At 33.3% G+C, this 16,818-nt stretch overlaps 2 protein-coding genes across 2 annotated transcripts in view; one reads left to right on the top strand and one right to left on the bottom strand.

Annotated features, from left to right (window-relative positions):
- LOC145327660 (uncharacterized) overlaps positions 1-16,818 on the bottom strand; it is a 34,643-nt gene that overhangs the window by 17,213 nt on the left and 612 nt on the right. Inside the window, exons 2-8 of the mRNA XM_080171202.1 lie at positions 16,658-16,707; positions 14,614-14,683; positions 13,707-13,773; positions 12,328-12,442; positions 5,341-5,470; positions 4,121-4,230; positions 3,332-3,442 (exon numbers count right to left, since the gene is read on the bottom strand). Coding sequence (XP_080027328.1) covers positions 3,332-3,442; positions 4,121-4,230; positions 5,341-5,470; positions 12,328-12,442; positions 13,707-13,773; positions 14,614-14,683; positions 16,658-16,705 — 651 coding nt within the window. The 5' untranslated portion in view covers positions 16,706-16,707. The remainder of the gene's footprint in view (positions 1-3,331; positions 3,443-4,120; positions 4,231-5,340; positions 5,471-12,327; positions 12,443-13,706; positions 13,774-14,613; positions 14,684-16,657; positions 16,708-16,818) is intronic.
- LOC145328834 (uncharacterized) lies at positions 476-1,714 on the top strand. Its single transcript, XM_080172742.1, has 2 exons — positions 476-907; positions 956-1,714. Exons 1-2 carry the CDS (start codon positions 559-561, stop codon positions 1,516-1,518), a joined length of 912 nt encoding a protein of 303 aa, XP_080028868.1. The 5' UTR covers positions 476-558; the 3' UTR covers positions 1,519-1,714.

The following is a 16,818-nucleotide window of genomic DNA, read 5'->3' as shown; positions in this document are numbered from 1 at the left end:
AACAAGGGGGCAGGAATGCAGCTGGTTCAGACTAAACGGCTGGAGGATAGTTGGTTGAAGGTACCGTTGAATTTTGAGCATCTGTTGGATAAGGGAGAGAAAGGACAGGTGTTGGAGTCTGTGGAAGAGGCTAAACTTTCGGAATTGGCTGCTAATTCACATGCTTTTGTTGTAGAGGTTACAGAAGATTGGTTTGTACATTTGTATAATACCTCGATTGATTGGTTGACTAATAGTTGGCAGCATTTTGTTATGGCTGTGATGGGTGCTGCGGGGGTGGTTGTTGGATTGCTGTGTGTTGGTTGTTTGGGCAAACTGTGTAACTGCGTTAAATTTTCGCGTTATCCTTCGGGAAGACAGTAATTAAAATTTGGCATCCCTGATAAATATAATTTGTGTAAAGTATTTCGTTTTGAATGTCGTCTTATATATGAAAAATGTTAAAATATTAAAATGTTAATATTTAATTATTGATTATTATCAGGAAATGGAGATGGAAACGAGAGGCGGTATCAGCGGGCGTCTGGTCGGCGGGAGGAGCGTGAACCGTCTGTTGAGATGCTGGATGCTGGTAGAGCTAATCGGCGGCATGTTGTGTATAGAAGAGATGATAGGAGGCAGTATGATGTAGAATCGCCCAGGTATGAGCCTGGGTATGATGATGAAGACGATGTTGGCAACGTGAGCCTTGAGGTTGAGCTTGATTCCAGGGATCGTCTGCCTAGTGAACAGAGTGGTTCGGAGCTAGACAGTTGGGCTGAGCCTCCAACGGACAAGCCTGAACAAAAGGTGGCAGATACTAGTTCTGGTGAGGGACGGCGCAGGTTTGGTAAGTTTGTGCCAAATCAGGCTGCTGGGTCGGTCAGGACTAAGGGAGCCAGCAAGGCTTATGATGATGCTGGGGAAGGTACTTCCAGAAGGGGAGTCAGCAAGGCTTATGATGATGCTGGGGAAGGTACTTCCAGAAGGGGCGTGGTCAAGCGGCCTGCTGGGGCAGATTCTCTTGGGCCTAAACAGAAGAGGGAGTTACCAGATTTGAGTGCTGAGGTCGAGAGAAATAAGGCTGAGCGCAAGAATGACAGACGTGGTTTGGCGCCGCTCAGTGATGAAGATATAGGTAGAATCAGTAATTCTGTCGCTGTGACTCTAAAGCCTATGGTTGAGGAAAAAATTCGTGAGGCTGTAAAAGAATCAGTCAAAAGTTTGAACACTGCACAGAAACTTTGGCAGACGGACGGTCATAAACGGATTAAAGATATGTTGGCCACGCATAAGAAGGATCTAATGGAATGTATAAGGAAGGTAGATACGGAGGTGCAGCAAATGGTGGCTACTACTGCACAGCAAAAGGCTTCTTATCTGGTACAGCGTGTACAGACAGCAATGACTGATAATTGGGAAAGTAGTTCAACCAAGTTGGGACAGCAGGTGGGCCAACAGGTGGAAAGTGTTTTGCAGGCAGAACAGGGGTGTTGGGAGAATAATTCTGGTACAGCGTGTACAGACAGCAATGACTGATAATTGGGAAAGTAGTTCAACCAAGTTGGGACAGCAGGTGGGCCAACAGGTGGAAAGTGTTTTGGCAGGGCAGGGAACTAAGGTTCAAGAGGCTATTTCTGAGATGGCGCAAAAAGAGGCTGAAGTGCAAAGGCACCTGTCTAATATTTTTAGCGAGCTGTCCGAGATCCGGCGCAGAATAAACAATGACTTACCGGCGGCGGCATATTGGCAGTTGCAACAGGCTGGGACTTCTGGCGGTGCTGAGGCTAACAACGGGGTGATGATGGTTTCGGGAGGTGTTCAGGTCACTGGTGGTGTTGAGATGGAGGTGGCAATGCCGGCAGATGGGTCAGCGGTTGCTGCAGAGGTGGCTGTTGCGAATGATACCGCCTCAGCGGTAAATGATGCTGTGATGGTTGCTGTAGGAGGGCCCGTAACTGCTGCAGCGAGTAATGCTGTCATGGCGGCAACAGTGGGTGTCTCGGCTGAGGTTGGTGGAGGGGCGCTGAACACTCCTCCTCCAGTGGGTGAAGGAGAGGAAGGACTTGAGGCCGGGGTTAGTTTCGATGTAGGTTCACCCAGTGAAGACATTGATCCCAGTTTGTTGGATCAGCCTGATGGATGGTGAAACCATGCTTAGCTGGATGGTTTCAGAAGGGGGTAAATGTCATATATTTATGTTGTGATGTCATATATTTAAGTTTGCAGACATATTTTAGTTGTTACTCTTAATTACTCTTTAATTGCTCTCAGAAAGAATAAAGAGAAAATATATTTAAGTCAGTTGATATTGAGAGTCCTAACACAGAACATTATCTGGTTTGGGTTCGAGTCTTTATTAAGACCAATACAGCTATTCACAGACATCCTACTACTTTAGATAGTTTGCATAGGCAGATATTCTACCCCTTCAAAGTGCATAGTTAATTAATACATTGTATTAATTAAACAGACAGTCATCCTGTTGCTTGGTGTCCTGATATACAGACAGACATCCTGCTACTTCAGAACTTTCCAGCTTTGAATAATCAGTAGTTTTGACTTATTAACATATTTAATCATTTCTAAATATAGTATCAATATATAATCTTATTTACTCAAAAACTGCATTTAATCCAATATAATAAATACTTAAAAATCTGTTTGCATTTTGAATTGAATATTAAGTCTACTCTATCATTAACTTATGTAAGTCTGTCTTTTTCACAGTAACAAAATATTATTCAGATGTATGAAAAAAAAAATTTGGACGCATAATTGTTTAACTTTGAGATGCATGCTTCATATGGATGTACTATACTCAGGGTGGGGAAAAACCCAGGGTTTTTTTTAAAAAGCCCAGCCCAACCCAACCCGTAAAAACCCTTAAAAAAAACCTTAAAACCCTAGGTTTTAAGGGTTTTTGGGGGGGTTTTATTGGTTTTTAAAAAACCCTGGGTGGGTTTTTTGGGTGGGTTTTTTGTATGCCCACCCTGACTATACTATATTTTAGGATTTGATTCTAGATATTCTTAACATTGAACCTTATTTGAATTATATACATTAAGTTAAAAGGATAATGCAACAATTTAGTACCTATCAAAAAAAGGTTAAATAAATTGTTTGAAATTGACAAAAGGACTTTTTTTTAATAATAATACCTATAGCTATTAAAAAACTTGTACCTAGTTAATGGTTACCTAAAACTTGTACCTAACTGTTTCAGTAATTATCATGCAAATTTGATATCGATAGGACATGCCTAAATTAACAATAAGAGGTAACCGTTTCGGACAGACTGTCCCTAGTTATAAGAAAAGCCTTGCTTTTAAAAATAATAATAAAAATTCACCTTATCACAAATAGAACATTGAAATGAATTATCAGGATGTTGACTTTTTATATGGTTATCCAAATCAATGGAGTTCAAAAATTTCATTGGACAACGGTCACATTTTTCAATCTACAAACAAATAAAAAGATAAAAATCCATGCATTAAATATATCCTTATACTAAAGTAACAGGATGTCAGTTTGTCTTGTGTTTGTAGCGAAGGATCTAGCTAACCAATGAACCGATCGGGTTCTCCTTAACTGGGTTCTTTCTCATGGGTCCCGGGAAGGTTTATAACTATTTTGGGGGAGGGTAAAACCAGTCTCCCAAGAGAAATCACAATAAATCGAAATTTTTATTTTAAGTATAGATACTCCTACGCAACATTGCAGGGTATCGTAGTGACTTGAAAAGATACTTGAAAGCAACATAGCTAGTTATCGTAGAGACTTCAACGAAAAAAAAAACATTTGAAGTGCCATTAGAGGCCTCTAGGAGCGTTACCGCTAGTTTTTTAATAACTTAACATATTATGCCTTGGACAGTTTGTAAGTTACATATTATAGCAAAAATGGATTGTAGATCAGGAACAGCCAAAAAGCAAAATAAATCTAAATAATATTTGGGGGGGGCAGATATAAAGGTCGTCAATTTTACTATGTGTTGGCCCCTAAGTACCTAAAAATAAACATAAAACTCATTTTTTGTAGAGCAACTACTCTATAATTCACTTTGTCCGTCCGTAGCGTTGTGGGGAAAATATATTCTCTGCTGCTATTTCATATAGATTGGTAAACTTTAAAGTACCTTATCTATTTGAAGTGAATGAACAGATTTCAAATGTTTCTTTAAACAATAATCTTCTTCAATCTTTCCTATTCTTATTTTACACTCGGACACAGGACATTCAAACATTTCTAAACAAATACCTAAATAATAATGTAATAATATTACAAATCTAAAGGAATGCGAAAATAGACAAAAGATTGATGAAAATTGGGATATATATTAAATATAGGTAGTCCGTATATTATATAGATAAATATAATTATATAAATTTTAAACAATGCTTGTTAAATATAACACTAATAAAGATTCAATGATACTCCCTAAATTTTTAAGCCAGCGAATAAGAGACTGTAAAAATGTGAGAATAAGAGTAAGTGTTAATCTAACAGGAAAGGATAGGACAATGAAGATTAAATCAATCTACAATCTTTTTATTCCTACCCCCGGCCCATGTTTACCAACTACATAATATTACATTAACAAGGATGATAACATCCATAAAAGCGAAGCACTGAAACGTGAGGACAAACGGACATCAACACTTGTATAGTGTCAGAACTGAATAATCAGAATATAAAAGTATAAGAGTCAAAGCAAAATTGTAAGTAAATTTGTTGAAAATCTGCTTGATACAGGATAATTTTTATGGACATACTTACATTTTTAGGACTTGTTTATAGAGTTACTTCGCTTATAATATTTTACTTTGTTGTCCCAGGAATCTATATACCAAAAATCAGATCAAACGGATTATTAGATCACATAAAAATTTGTTGTTAAAAAAGTAGAAAAATCAACATGTTTAAAATGGACGTACGGACATTCTGGTAATGAATATAGAGTTACTACGCTTTCTAAATCGTACCAAACTAGTAAAGGAATGACCATGCAAAGTTTGAAATCGATAGGACAATTCTAACATGCCTAAATTAACGAAAAAAAGCTATCTATCTCGGACGGACCGACCCTAATTATAGAAAAGCTTCGTATTTAATAATTAGGGTAAATTTCAGGAATATAGGGATGGGAGAATTAAATAAAAATTAAATAAAATTCATTTTATCGACTATCAAAGGTACTGGAATTAGTGCAACTTTTATTATTTTGGCTAATTTTAAATACTTTGGGGACTAGCGCTGAATTTGTTAAGATGGTAGCAGACCAAATTAAATGAAAATATTCAAAACAAACACAACAAGACAACATATTACATATGGAAATGAATCCTTGATACCTACCTAGAGGAACCATGTGTTGATAGAAAATATGTGAGTGCCATAGGGATCTTTTGTTCACAATGATAATGTTGCAGACAGGACACTGGAGTTCTGTAGCTATATTATTTGTTACACAAATATCACCATGTTCCTAAACAATAATAATTATGTTGCAGACAGAATACTGGAGTTCTGTAGCTATATTATTTGTTACACAAATATCACCATGTTCCTAAACAATAATAATTATGTTGCAGACAGAATACTGGAGTTCTGTAGCTATATTATTTGTTACACAAATATCACCATGTTTCTAAACAATAATAATTATGTTGCAGATAGGACACTGGAGTTCTGTAGCTATATTATTGGATACACAAATATCACCATGTTCCTTAACAATAATAATAATTATGTTGCAGACAGAATACTGGAGTTCTGTAGCTATATTATTTGTTACACAAATATCACCATGTTCCTAAACAATAATAATTATGATAAAGACAGAATACTGGAGTTCTGTAGCTATATTATTGGATACACAAATATCACCATGTTCCTAAACAATAATAATTATGTTGCAGACAGAATACTGGAGTTCTGTAGCTATATTATTTGTTACACAAATATCACCATGTTTCTAAACAATAATAATTATGTTGCAGACAGGACACTGGAGTTCTGTAGCTATATTATTGGATACACAAATATCACCATGTTCCTAAACAATAATAATTATGATAAAGACAGAATACTGGAGTTCTCTAGCTATATTATTGGATACACAAATATCACCATGTTCCTAAACAATAATAATTATGTTGCAGACAGAATACTGGAGTTCTGTAGCTATATTATTGGATACACAAATATCACCATGTTTCTAAACAATAATAATTATGTTGCAGATAGGACACTGGAGTTCTGTAGCTATATTATTGGATAAACAAATATCACCATGTTCCTTAACAATAATAATAATTATGTTGCAGACAGAATACTGGAGTTCTGTAGCTATATTATTGGATACACAAATATCACCATGTTCCTTAACAATAATAATTATGATAAAGACAGAATACTGGAGTTCTGTAGCTATATTATTGGATACACAAATATCACCATGTTCCTTAACAATAATAATTATGATAAAGACAGAATACTGGAGTTCTGTAGCTATATTATTGGATAAACAAATATGACCATGTTCCTAAACAATAATAATAATTATGTTGCAGACAGGACACTGGAGTTCTGTAGCTATATTATTGGATACACAAATATCACCATGTTCCTAAACAATAATAATTATGTTGCAGACAGGACACTGGAGTTCTGTAGCTATATTATTGGATACACAAATACAGTGTGGCCACAACCAAAAAAATACTGATACTGAAGAAAAAAAAGGAAATACTGAAAATACTGAATCCTAAAACAAGAAAAAATACTGAAGAAAAAAAAGGAAATACTGAAAATACTGAATCCTATAATAAGAAAAAATACTGAAATACTGAACTAAAAAATACAAATACTGAATAAGTATTTTCTTTATATGATTCCTCATTTCAAAATTTCATATCATCATAGCTTTATTATTAGGGGGATATTTTAAAGATCTTTTAATTTTGCCTCTTAGATTTTCTTGCACCAATTAAGCAGAAAATGACTGATAAATATTTTAAATGATTACAAAACTTACCTAAATACTTTTTAGTTGAGTTAAGAGCCTAGACGTTCAATCTTTTTTTGGGGGGGAAGGGGAAAATTTTTTTAAGGGGGGGTAATTCGCTTTTGGCAAGGGGGTAAAATGGCGCGCGAAGCGCGCCGCAAATTTTTTTTACCCCCCCCTAAAAATTTTTTTTACCCCGGGGGTAAAATTTGTTTTTTTTTTGGGGGGGGGGGGTAATTACCCCCCATGAAATCTGTTGGCAGGGGTAAATTTTGTTTACCCCCCCCCCCAAATTTACCCCAGGGGAAAATTTTGGGGGGGGGGTAATTTAAAGGGATAGTTTCATGAAGTGCATTTATAAAAAAAATTGTGAACTGTAAGTTTTTTCTATTTTAAATAACGTAGTAGTGCATAATATAAAGTTATTGATTAAAATTTAAAGATTTGACCAGGGATTTTCCTTGAAAAATGAGTTTTTCATTTTTATTTTCAACTTCGTTGAATGTTATATATGGCGCAAACTTTTTTGTCATAAATACAACTTTAGATAGCATTTACTAGTTTATAGAACTTCAAACTTTTTATACAACAAAATACACATAACAACAAAGAATTACCAATAAAATATTTAGTATAGTACTTAGAGTAGTGATCTTTTTATATGTCCTAGTAGAATATATCAGGCATTGGATAGATATGATTGTGATAAAGAATTTTAACATTGACCTGACCGAACTTTTTTTTTGACAATATCTAAAAAAGTTAGTGATTTGTAACATAAATTACATGAAAATGGTTTTTATATATATATATATATATACATGTTGTATGGTTAGTTGATATTTCCGCGTGAGATAATGTGTATATCGTAAGTAAACCGGACGGTTTTCTTTATTTTTTTAAAAAGAATCTATAGAAAACCTGTCCTATAATGAACCGGATGTTATTTTTTATGTTTTTTAAGTAACTTGTCCCAAGGGGAACCCCTGTTCAATTTTTTTATAACTCTTGTGAAATATGTGGAAAAAGATTCTCTCATATTGGTGTTTTGGCTATACATATTTGGAAAAAAATAGACCATTCTCATGTAATTTATGTGGCAAATCACTTTAACTTTTTTAGATATTGTCAAATAAAAAAAATTTGGTCTGGTCAATGTTAAAATTTTTTAACATATAATCATATCTATCCAATGCCTAATATATTGTACTAAGACATATAATAGTTCACTACTCTAAGTACCTTAACTCTTTAAATACACTTCATAGAACTATCCCTTTTATTAAATATTTAGTATTAAAAATTCGCGCGAAGCGCGCAAAATTTTTTTTAGTTAGAGATTTTTTATTTTAAATTTTTAAATTGTTTGGGGGGGTAAATACCCCCTCCTAAACCTACGGCACCCCCAAATTCGTTTGGGGGGGGGGGGTAATTGCCACTTTACCCCCCCCCCACCCCTTGGACGTCTATGGTTAAGAGCATGCTAAAAAACTTTACCTTCAATAACCATGCAAAGTACTTACCTTAGATTATTCATTCTATTAATAGACAAAAAAAAATATCTGAAAAAAATACTGTATAAAAGCATCTCAAATGTCTAAAAAATTTATATTTGAGATGAAATTGAAAAAAAAATGTATATTACCATAAAAAAAAGCAAAATTAATGTACAAAGTTATAGGGTAATTTAAAGGAAAGTAAAGTGAGGCGCGAAGCGCCGAAAAAAATCTGACATCAACTACTTGAAAAAACATCTTATTTATGCAAATTTTTTTTGGAATTTAAGAAATAATGAAAATACTGAATCATGAAAATTTCCAAAAACTGAAAAATACTGAATAAAATTTTCAAATACTGAATATTCAGTATTTACTGAAAATACTGAAGCCCCAATTTCCAAATACTGAAGAATACTGAAGATTTTCAGTATACTGAAGAATGTGGCCACGCTGCAAATATCACCATGTTCCTTAACAATAATAATAATTATGTTGCAGACAGAATACTGGAGTTCTGTAGCTATATTATTAGATACACAAATATCACCATGTTTCTAAACAATAATAATTATGTTGCAGACAGAATACTGGAGTTCTGTAGCTATATTATTGGATACACAAATATCACCATGTTCCTAAACAATAATAATTATGTTGCAGACAGAATACTGGAGTTCTGTAGCTATATTATTGGATACACAAATATCACCATGTTCCTAAACAATAATAATAATTATGTTGCAGACAGGACACTGGAGTTCTGTAGCTATATTATTGGATACACAAATATCACCATGTTCCTAAACAATAATAATTATGTTGCAGACAGAATACTGGAGTTCTGTAGCTATATTATTGGATACACAAATATCACCATGTTTCTAAACAATAATAATTATGTTGCAGACAGGACACTGGAGTTCTGTAGCTATATTATTAGATACACAAATATCACCATGTTTCTAAACAATAATAATTATGTTGCAGACAGGACACTGGAGTTCTTTAGCTATATTATTGGATACACAAATATCACCATGTTCCTTAACAATAATAATAATTATGATAAAGACAGAATACTGGAGTTCTGTAGCTATATTATTTGTTACACAAATATCACCATGTTCCTAAACAATAATAATTATGATAAAGACAGAATACTGGAGTTCTGTAGCTATATTATTGGATAAACAAATATGACCATGTTCCTAAACAATAATAATAATTATGTTGCAGACAGGACACTGGAGTTCTGTAGCTATATTATTGGATACACAAATATCACCATGTTCCTAAACAATAATAATTATGTTGCAGACAGGACACTGGAGTTCTGTAGCTATATTATTGGATACACAAATATCACCATGTTCCTTAACAATAATGATAATTATGTTGCAGACAGAATACTGGAGTTCTGTAGCTATATTATTAGATACACAAATATCACCATGTTTCTAAACAATAATAATTATGTTGCAGACAGAATACTGGAGTTCTGTAGCTATATTATTGGATACACAAATATCACCATGTTCCTAAACAATAATAATAATTATGTTGCAGACAGGACACTGGAGTTCTGTAGCTATATTATTGGATACACAAATATCACCATGTTCCTAAACAATAATAATTATGTTGCAGACAGAATACTGGAGTTCTGTAGCTATATTATTGGATACACAAATATCACCATGTTTCTAAACAATAATAATTATGTTGCAGACAGAATACTGGAGTTCTGTAGCTATATTATTAGATACACAAATATCACCATGTTTCTAAACAATAATAGTTATGTTGCAGACAGGACACTGGAGTTCTTTAGCTATATTATTGGATACACAAATATCACCATGTTTCTAAACAATAATAATTATGATAAAGACAGAATACTGGAGTTCTCTAGCTATATTATTGGATACACAAATATCACCATGTTCCTAAACAATAATAATTATGTTGCAGACAGAATACTGGAGTTCTGTAGCTATATTAGTGGATACACAAATATCACCATGTTCCTAAACAATAATAATTATGTTGCAGACAGGACACTGGAGTTCTTTAGCTATATTATTGGATACACAAATATCACCATGTTTCTAAACAATAATAATTATGATAAAGACAGAATACTGGAGTTCTCTAGCTATATAATATTATTGGATACACAAATATCACCATGTTCCTTAACAATAATAATAATTATGTTGCAGACAGAATACTGGAGTTCTGTAGCTATATTATTAGATACACAAATATCACCATGTTTCTAAACAATAATAATTATGTTGCAGACAGAATACTGGAGTTCTGTAGCTATATTATTGGATACACAAATATCACCATGTTCCTAAACAATAATAATTATGTTGCAGACAGAATACTGGAGTTCTGTAGCTATATTATTGGATAAACAAATATCACCATGTTTCTAAACAATAATAATTATGTTGCAGGCAGAATACTGGAGCTGTAGCTATATTATTGGATACACAAATATCACCATGTTTCTAAACAATAATAATTATGTTGCAGACAGAATACTGGAGTTCTGTAGCTATATTATTGGATACACAAACATCACCATGTTCCTAAACAATAATAATTATGTTGCAGACAGAATACTGGAGTTCTGTAGCTATATTATTGGATAAACAAATATCACCATGTTTCTAAACAATAATAATTATGTTGCAGGCAGAATACTGGAGCTGTAGCTATATTTTTGGATAAACAAATATCACCATGTTTCTAAACAATAATAATTATGTTGCAGACAGAATACTGGAGTTCTGTAGCTATATTATTGGATAAACAAATATCACCATGTTTCTAAACAATAATAATTATGTTGCAGGCAGAATACTGGAGCTGTAGCTATATTTTTGGATAAACAAATATCACCATGTTTCTAAACAATAATTATTATGTTGCATACAGAATACTGGAGTTCTGTAGCTATATTATTGGATAAACAAATATCACCATGTTTCTAAACAATAATAATTATGTTGCAGGCAGAATACTGGAGCTGTAGCTATATTTTTGGATAAACAAATATCACCATGTTTCTAAACAATAATAATTATGTTGCAGGCAGAATACTGGAGCTGTAGCTATATTTTTGGATAAACAAATATCACCATGTTTCTAAACAATAATAATTATGTTGCAGACAGAATACTGGAGTTCTGTAGCTATATTATTGGATACACAAATATCACAATGTTCCTAAACAATAATAATAATTATGTTGCATACAGAATACTGGAGTTCTGTAGCTATATTATTGGATATACAAATATCACCATGTTACTAAACAATAATAATTATGTTGCAGGCAGAATACTGGAGCTGTTGCTATATTTTTGGATAAACAAATATTACTATGTTCCTAAACAATAATAATTATGTTGCAGACAGAATACTGGAGTTCTGTAGCTATATTATTGGATAAACAAATATCACCATGTTCCTAAACAATAATGATTATGTTGCAGACAGAATACTGGAGTTCTGTAGCTATATTATTAGATACACAAATATCACCATGTTCCTAAACAATAATAATAAAGTAACATGAGGTTTGTCTGTACCGAAGGATCTAGCTAACCGCAAATCAATATGGTTCTCATTTACAGGGTATCATCTTATAGGTACGGGAATGTTTTTAATTTTTTGGGGGGGAGGGTACCACCATCCTCCCAAGAGAAGTCACCCCTAGAAAAAAGGGGGAAGTGTTTTAAAATTATGTTAATAGCTATTTAAGGACGCATTAACAGACCCAAAATAAACATAGAAAAGCTTTTTCTTTTAATAATAGTATACCTGTCTATAGTGATCCTTAAGAGAAGCTTTGGAATGTGAAACCTGTAGACAAATAGAACATTTAAGCTGCGACTCTACTCCATGTTTTGTTCTTGTATGTGTGTGCAGGTTTCTGGTATTGTTTCAAGTTATTATTTAATTAAGAGGGAGGTCATTTTCTAGTAAATCCCGTAAAGGTGTGTGTTATAAGGCCTAAAAATAGTAGTAGAACGATAAGGTGCTCTATATATTTGTATTTCCTATTGAATAGAACAATAGGGAAGAAATTTTTTTTTTTTTTTTTGATAACTGTACCTGGAATATCTTGAAATTTCTATCAAACGCTTTGTTTGGCTCAAACTGACACAAATAAAAAAAATATAATTATAATAAATCAACCTGTAAAGAATGACTTCTTCCTTTGTTTAATGGTATAGATTGTTCTTAACCTTTACCTTGTACCTATAGAAAACATTATTATTATAATTATATTTTTTTTTAATTTTTGTCAGTTTGAGCCAAACAAAGCGTTTGATAAAAATTTCGTATTTTTTAAAGATATTCCAGGTACGGTTATCAAAAAAAAAAAAAATTTCCCTATTGTTCTTTTCAATAGGGAATACAAATATATATAGCACCTTATCGTTCTACTACTATTTTTAGGCCTTATAACACACACCTTTACGGGATTTACTAGAAAATGACCTCTCTCTTTTTGAAAAGTTGGGTCATGTGACAGGGATAAAAACTTTTTACAAGCCTTATTCATACATTTCAGGGAGGGAGGGAACATTGTTTTTTCCACTATAGTCCCCAATGTTTTATAATAAAGTTTTCTTATTTGTTCGCTTAACAACTTTGTGGACTTTTATTTAATTTTAATTGGTTGGTTCATTGAGTTTAGTGTCTAAACGTTTCAGCCACTAATTGTTATCTACAGAAGGGGTAATTTTGTGTATCAATATTTGGGATGCCATTGTCTTTTCCCTTTAGATTCCTTCATACGTTTACTCAAAAAATTAAAAAAGAAGAAGGGAGGGGAAATTTGATTTGTTAATTATGTATACCTGTCGAGTTTTTTAAACAGAGTGCTTTCATTTGTATGCTCAAAACTTTAGGGACTTATATTAAATTATGTTGTATAAATGAGCAGCGTCCTAACTTTTCCGCCAATAAATGCATTACATCAATTTACCATCCATAGTATTTTACCTTGTAGTTTTTCATACATTTATAACTTATTTAAAAGTAAATCTTGATTCCTGACAAGGTTCAGCAGTTAGCGAGATCCTTCGGTACAGACAGACAAACATCCTGTTACTTCTGATAAGGTTGTACAAATGAGCTGTGTCCTAACTTTTCCGCCAATAATTTCAGCAAAATATAAATCTTGATTCCTGACAAGTGCTCCACAGATATTACAAGTGGATATTTTCTTATCATGTTCTATTCTGATGTGCCTTGGTACTGAATCAGAAAAAAATTATAAAGAAAGAAAAGGTGCTTTCAATAAAAGTGCCTTTCATATGCCCAATCTCTACGAGTCTACCCATTACTAGGGATGACAATCCTTCAAATTTTTGGACAGGATTCGGATTCTTACAAGAATCCGTCCAAAAAAAAGGCGGATTCCGGTGGATTCCGGATTCTTATTTTTGGCGGATTCCGGGATCTATCAATATTTTTAAAAGCGGATTCGGATTTCAAAATTGGCTAAAAATTAGGCGGATTCCGGATCCTGGATTCGGATACGGATTGTTAACATTACCCAGTACCCAACCTAATCTAACCTATCCTGACCTAAAGTAATAAGAATCAACTGATATACAACTTTTAAAACCCAATACAAAGCACAACTTTTTTTTTACAGTTCTGTAGCTTAAAATAGTTAGTTAAATATATGATATTTGAGATTGTGCCGTTTAATTGTGATGAAAATTAAACGGCACAATCTCAAATATTATATATATAACAAGGATGACAACATCCACAAAAGCTCTGAAAGCAGAATATAAAAGTAAAAGTCCAATGAGAATTGTAAGTAAATTTGTTGCAAAACTGCATAATACAGGATACTGTTTAAGAACATACTTACATTTTTCAACATGTTTTGAATGGACGTACGGACTTTCTGGTAACAATTATAGAGGTACTACGCTTCCTAAATGGTACCTTGAAATGGGAATTAACATGGAAAGTTTAAAATGAAAAGGGCAATTCTAACATGTCTAAATTGACTAAAAGACCGACCCTAACTATAGAAAAACTTAACTTTTAAAAAATCTTTGAAAAAGAAAAGGTACTTACTCAGATATTTCTGAGAAAATGTTTTTGTACACAGCGGGCATTTTACTCTGTCACCATAAACTTCATATTCCTGATAAATATTTCTCATTCGAAACCGATTAATATCCGGTGGATTAAAACCGGTTCTCATCCATACGAAAAAACTATGGCTAGCATCGTATTAAATCCAGTTTCTAGGATTATAAAACTGTACAATTATAAAATTAAAACAAGTTTTTTTAGCCTGTGAATTTGGCATCTCGGGGCTAAAAAACTGGCTTTATCCTTATAATTGTACATTTTATTTCCGCGGAAAGCTGTTTAAAATACGATGCAAGAAATAACTATTATAGTTTTAGTAGCGCAGCTACTTTATGACAAATAATGGGCGTTTGTTTATTTGTCCACTATATCATCTTTGTTTATGGTGGACTTTTGAAATTGAAATACACTAGATTTCTACAGATAAATCAAATATACGAAAATGGCAGATTTTTTGACACTAACTTCCAAATTGTAATTAATATTTATTTTTCTAGTACTAGCTGCTACGCCCCCATGAGGTCTCTAGGGGCACTTGGGGAAGAGTGAAGCCAACCTTCCACATTTAAATTAGGTTTTAAAAAAGAACAGTGGAAAAGTTGTCATATTTTAAGACTTTTTACATAAAAATTAAAATTGTTATAATAGGTATTTACCTATTATCCTAGTTGTAAAGCTGACCATCTACTTTTAAATTAAGCTATAAAAAAGGACTATATTTCCTTTTTGAAGGGGGTGGTAATTTTTCCCTAACCACAAATAGTTATAAACCTCTCCAGGACCTATGAGAAGCTTTACTGTATAGAAGAGCCCTATCGCTTCAGGTGTTAGCGAGATCCTTAGCTACACACACACACACAAATAGACTGATAGACAAATACACATTAATTTTTAATTTTTCCCTACCCACAAATAATTATAAACCCTTCCAGGACCTATGAGAAGCTTCACTGCAAAGGAGAGCCCTATCGCTTCAGGCGTTAGCTAGATCCTTAGCTAAAAACACACAGACGAATAGAACGATAGACTAAAAGACATCCTTTCACTTTTACATAAGATGATAAGGATTATGGCTACCATATTGCTTCGTTCCTAGCCTCTAGGGGAGGGTAAAGGCAGGAATAAGGTATAACCAACAAGCAAAATAAATCTAAAATAATATTTGGGGGGCAAATGTAGAGGTCGTCAATTTTACGATGTGTTGCCCCCCAACGACAGCTGAAAAACACGTATAGGTTTCGTGATTTATTTCCGAATTAATTTCGTTATTGGTAGAGGCTGGCCGGTAAAGGAGCTGAGGAAAATACATTTATAAAGCCTCACTGAAGTAAAAAATTTCTCAGACCTGCGGTTTAAGAGATCTAGTTTCCGACAAAAAAACGTATTACTTTCTATTATTGGACTAGCGAATTAGCCCCTAGCATCTAGGGTCTCAGTATACTAAGGAAAAAGGATGAGCAGAAAAATAGCCGAGAGCCATCCTAAGACCAAACTTTAAACAAAAAAAATATCTTAAAACCCTAATGGTGTTTATACGAAGCTTCCCAGAAAAAAAGAACTCGTGCGATCTGGAAATCGTACTACTTTAAGTATTTATTATTATACAATAATTGAACAATTGACCTTTTTTTTATAAAAACAATGATTTTAACTGAGAAATAAAATTAACATTTGATATTATATTATTTTCCATAGAAATCAGGGATCTAAAGGGATAAGACAATGGCCGATAAATTGATCTAATTTTAAAGAAGATTAAATTTTTTTTTGACAAATTAGTTGCCTATCTCTTAATCCCTGGAATTAAAAAAGAAGGGATCATGGAAAGAAAACGAAGCAGTGGGTTTCGTCGTATTTTCACAGTAGTTTTTCTCCTATTTTTAGACAATGCGAGGGGCTCTAAACCTAACATTTACCCAACCTAACCTAACCTAACCTAACCTAAAATAACCTATCAAAGCTACTGTGAAAATATGACGAAACTCGCTACTTCGTTTTCTTTCCATGATCCAAATGAGGTTACCTTATGTTTTTGATTCTCTTGATCCTGCAGAGCTAGCCACGACGCCATTTCTAAAAACAGGTACAATTGTATCCATGGGTGTGGGTCAAAGAGAGAACGGACAGTGAGCTGTTTATTACACTAGTCCCCAAAGTTTTACAAAAACATTTTCTTATTCGTTA

Source organism: Acartia tonsa, chromosome 9 (genome assembly GCF_053477335.1).
Source record: "Acartia tonsa isolate MP-2025a chromosome 9, ASM5347733v1, whole genome shotgun sequence".
Classification (NCBI taxonomy): Eukaryota; Metazoa; Arthropoda; class Copepoda; order Calanoida; family Acartiidae; genus Acartia; species Acartia tonsa.
The sequence above is the reverse complement of the archived record's forward strand: the minus strand, read 5'-3'. Positions and strand labels throughout refer to the sequence as shown.

Excerpts from the sequence above, each read along its gene's own strand:
- LOC145328834 (XM_080172742.1), top strand. The coding sequence starts at position 559 with ATGCTGGATGCTGGTAGAGCTAATCGGCGGCATGTTGTGTATAGAAGA. Across the intron at positions 908-955 it reads TTATGATGATGCTGGGGAAG|GTACTTCCAGAAGGGGCGTG; the intron begins GTACTTCCAGAA and ends ATGCTGGGGAAG.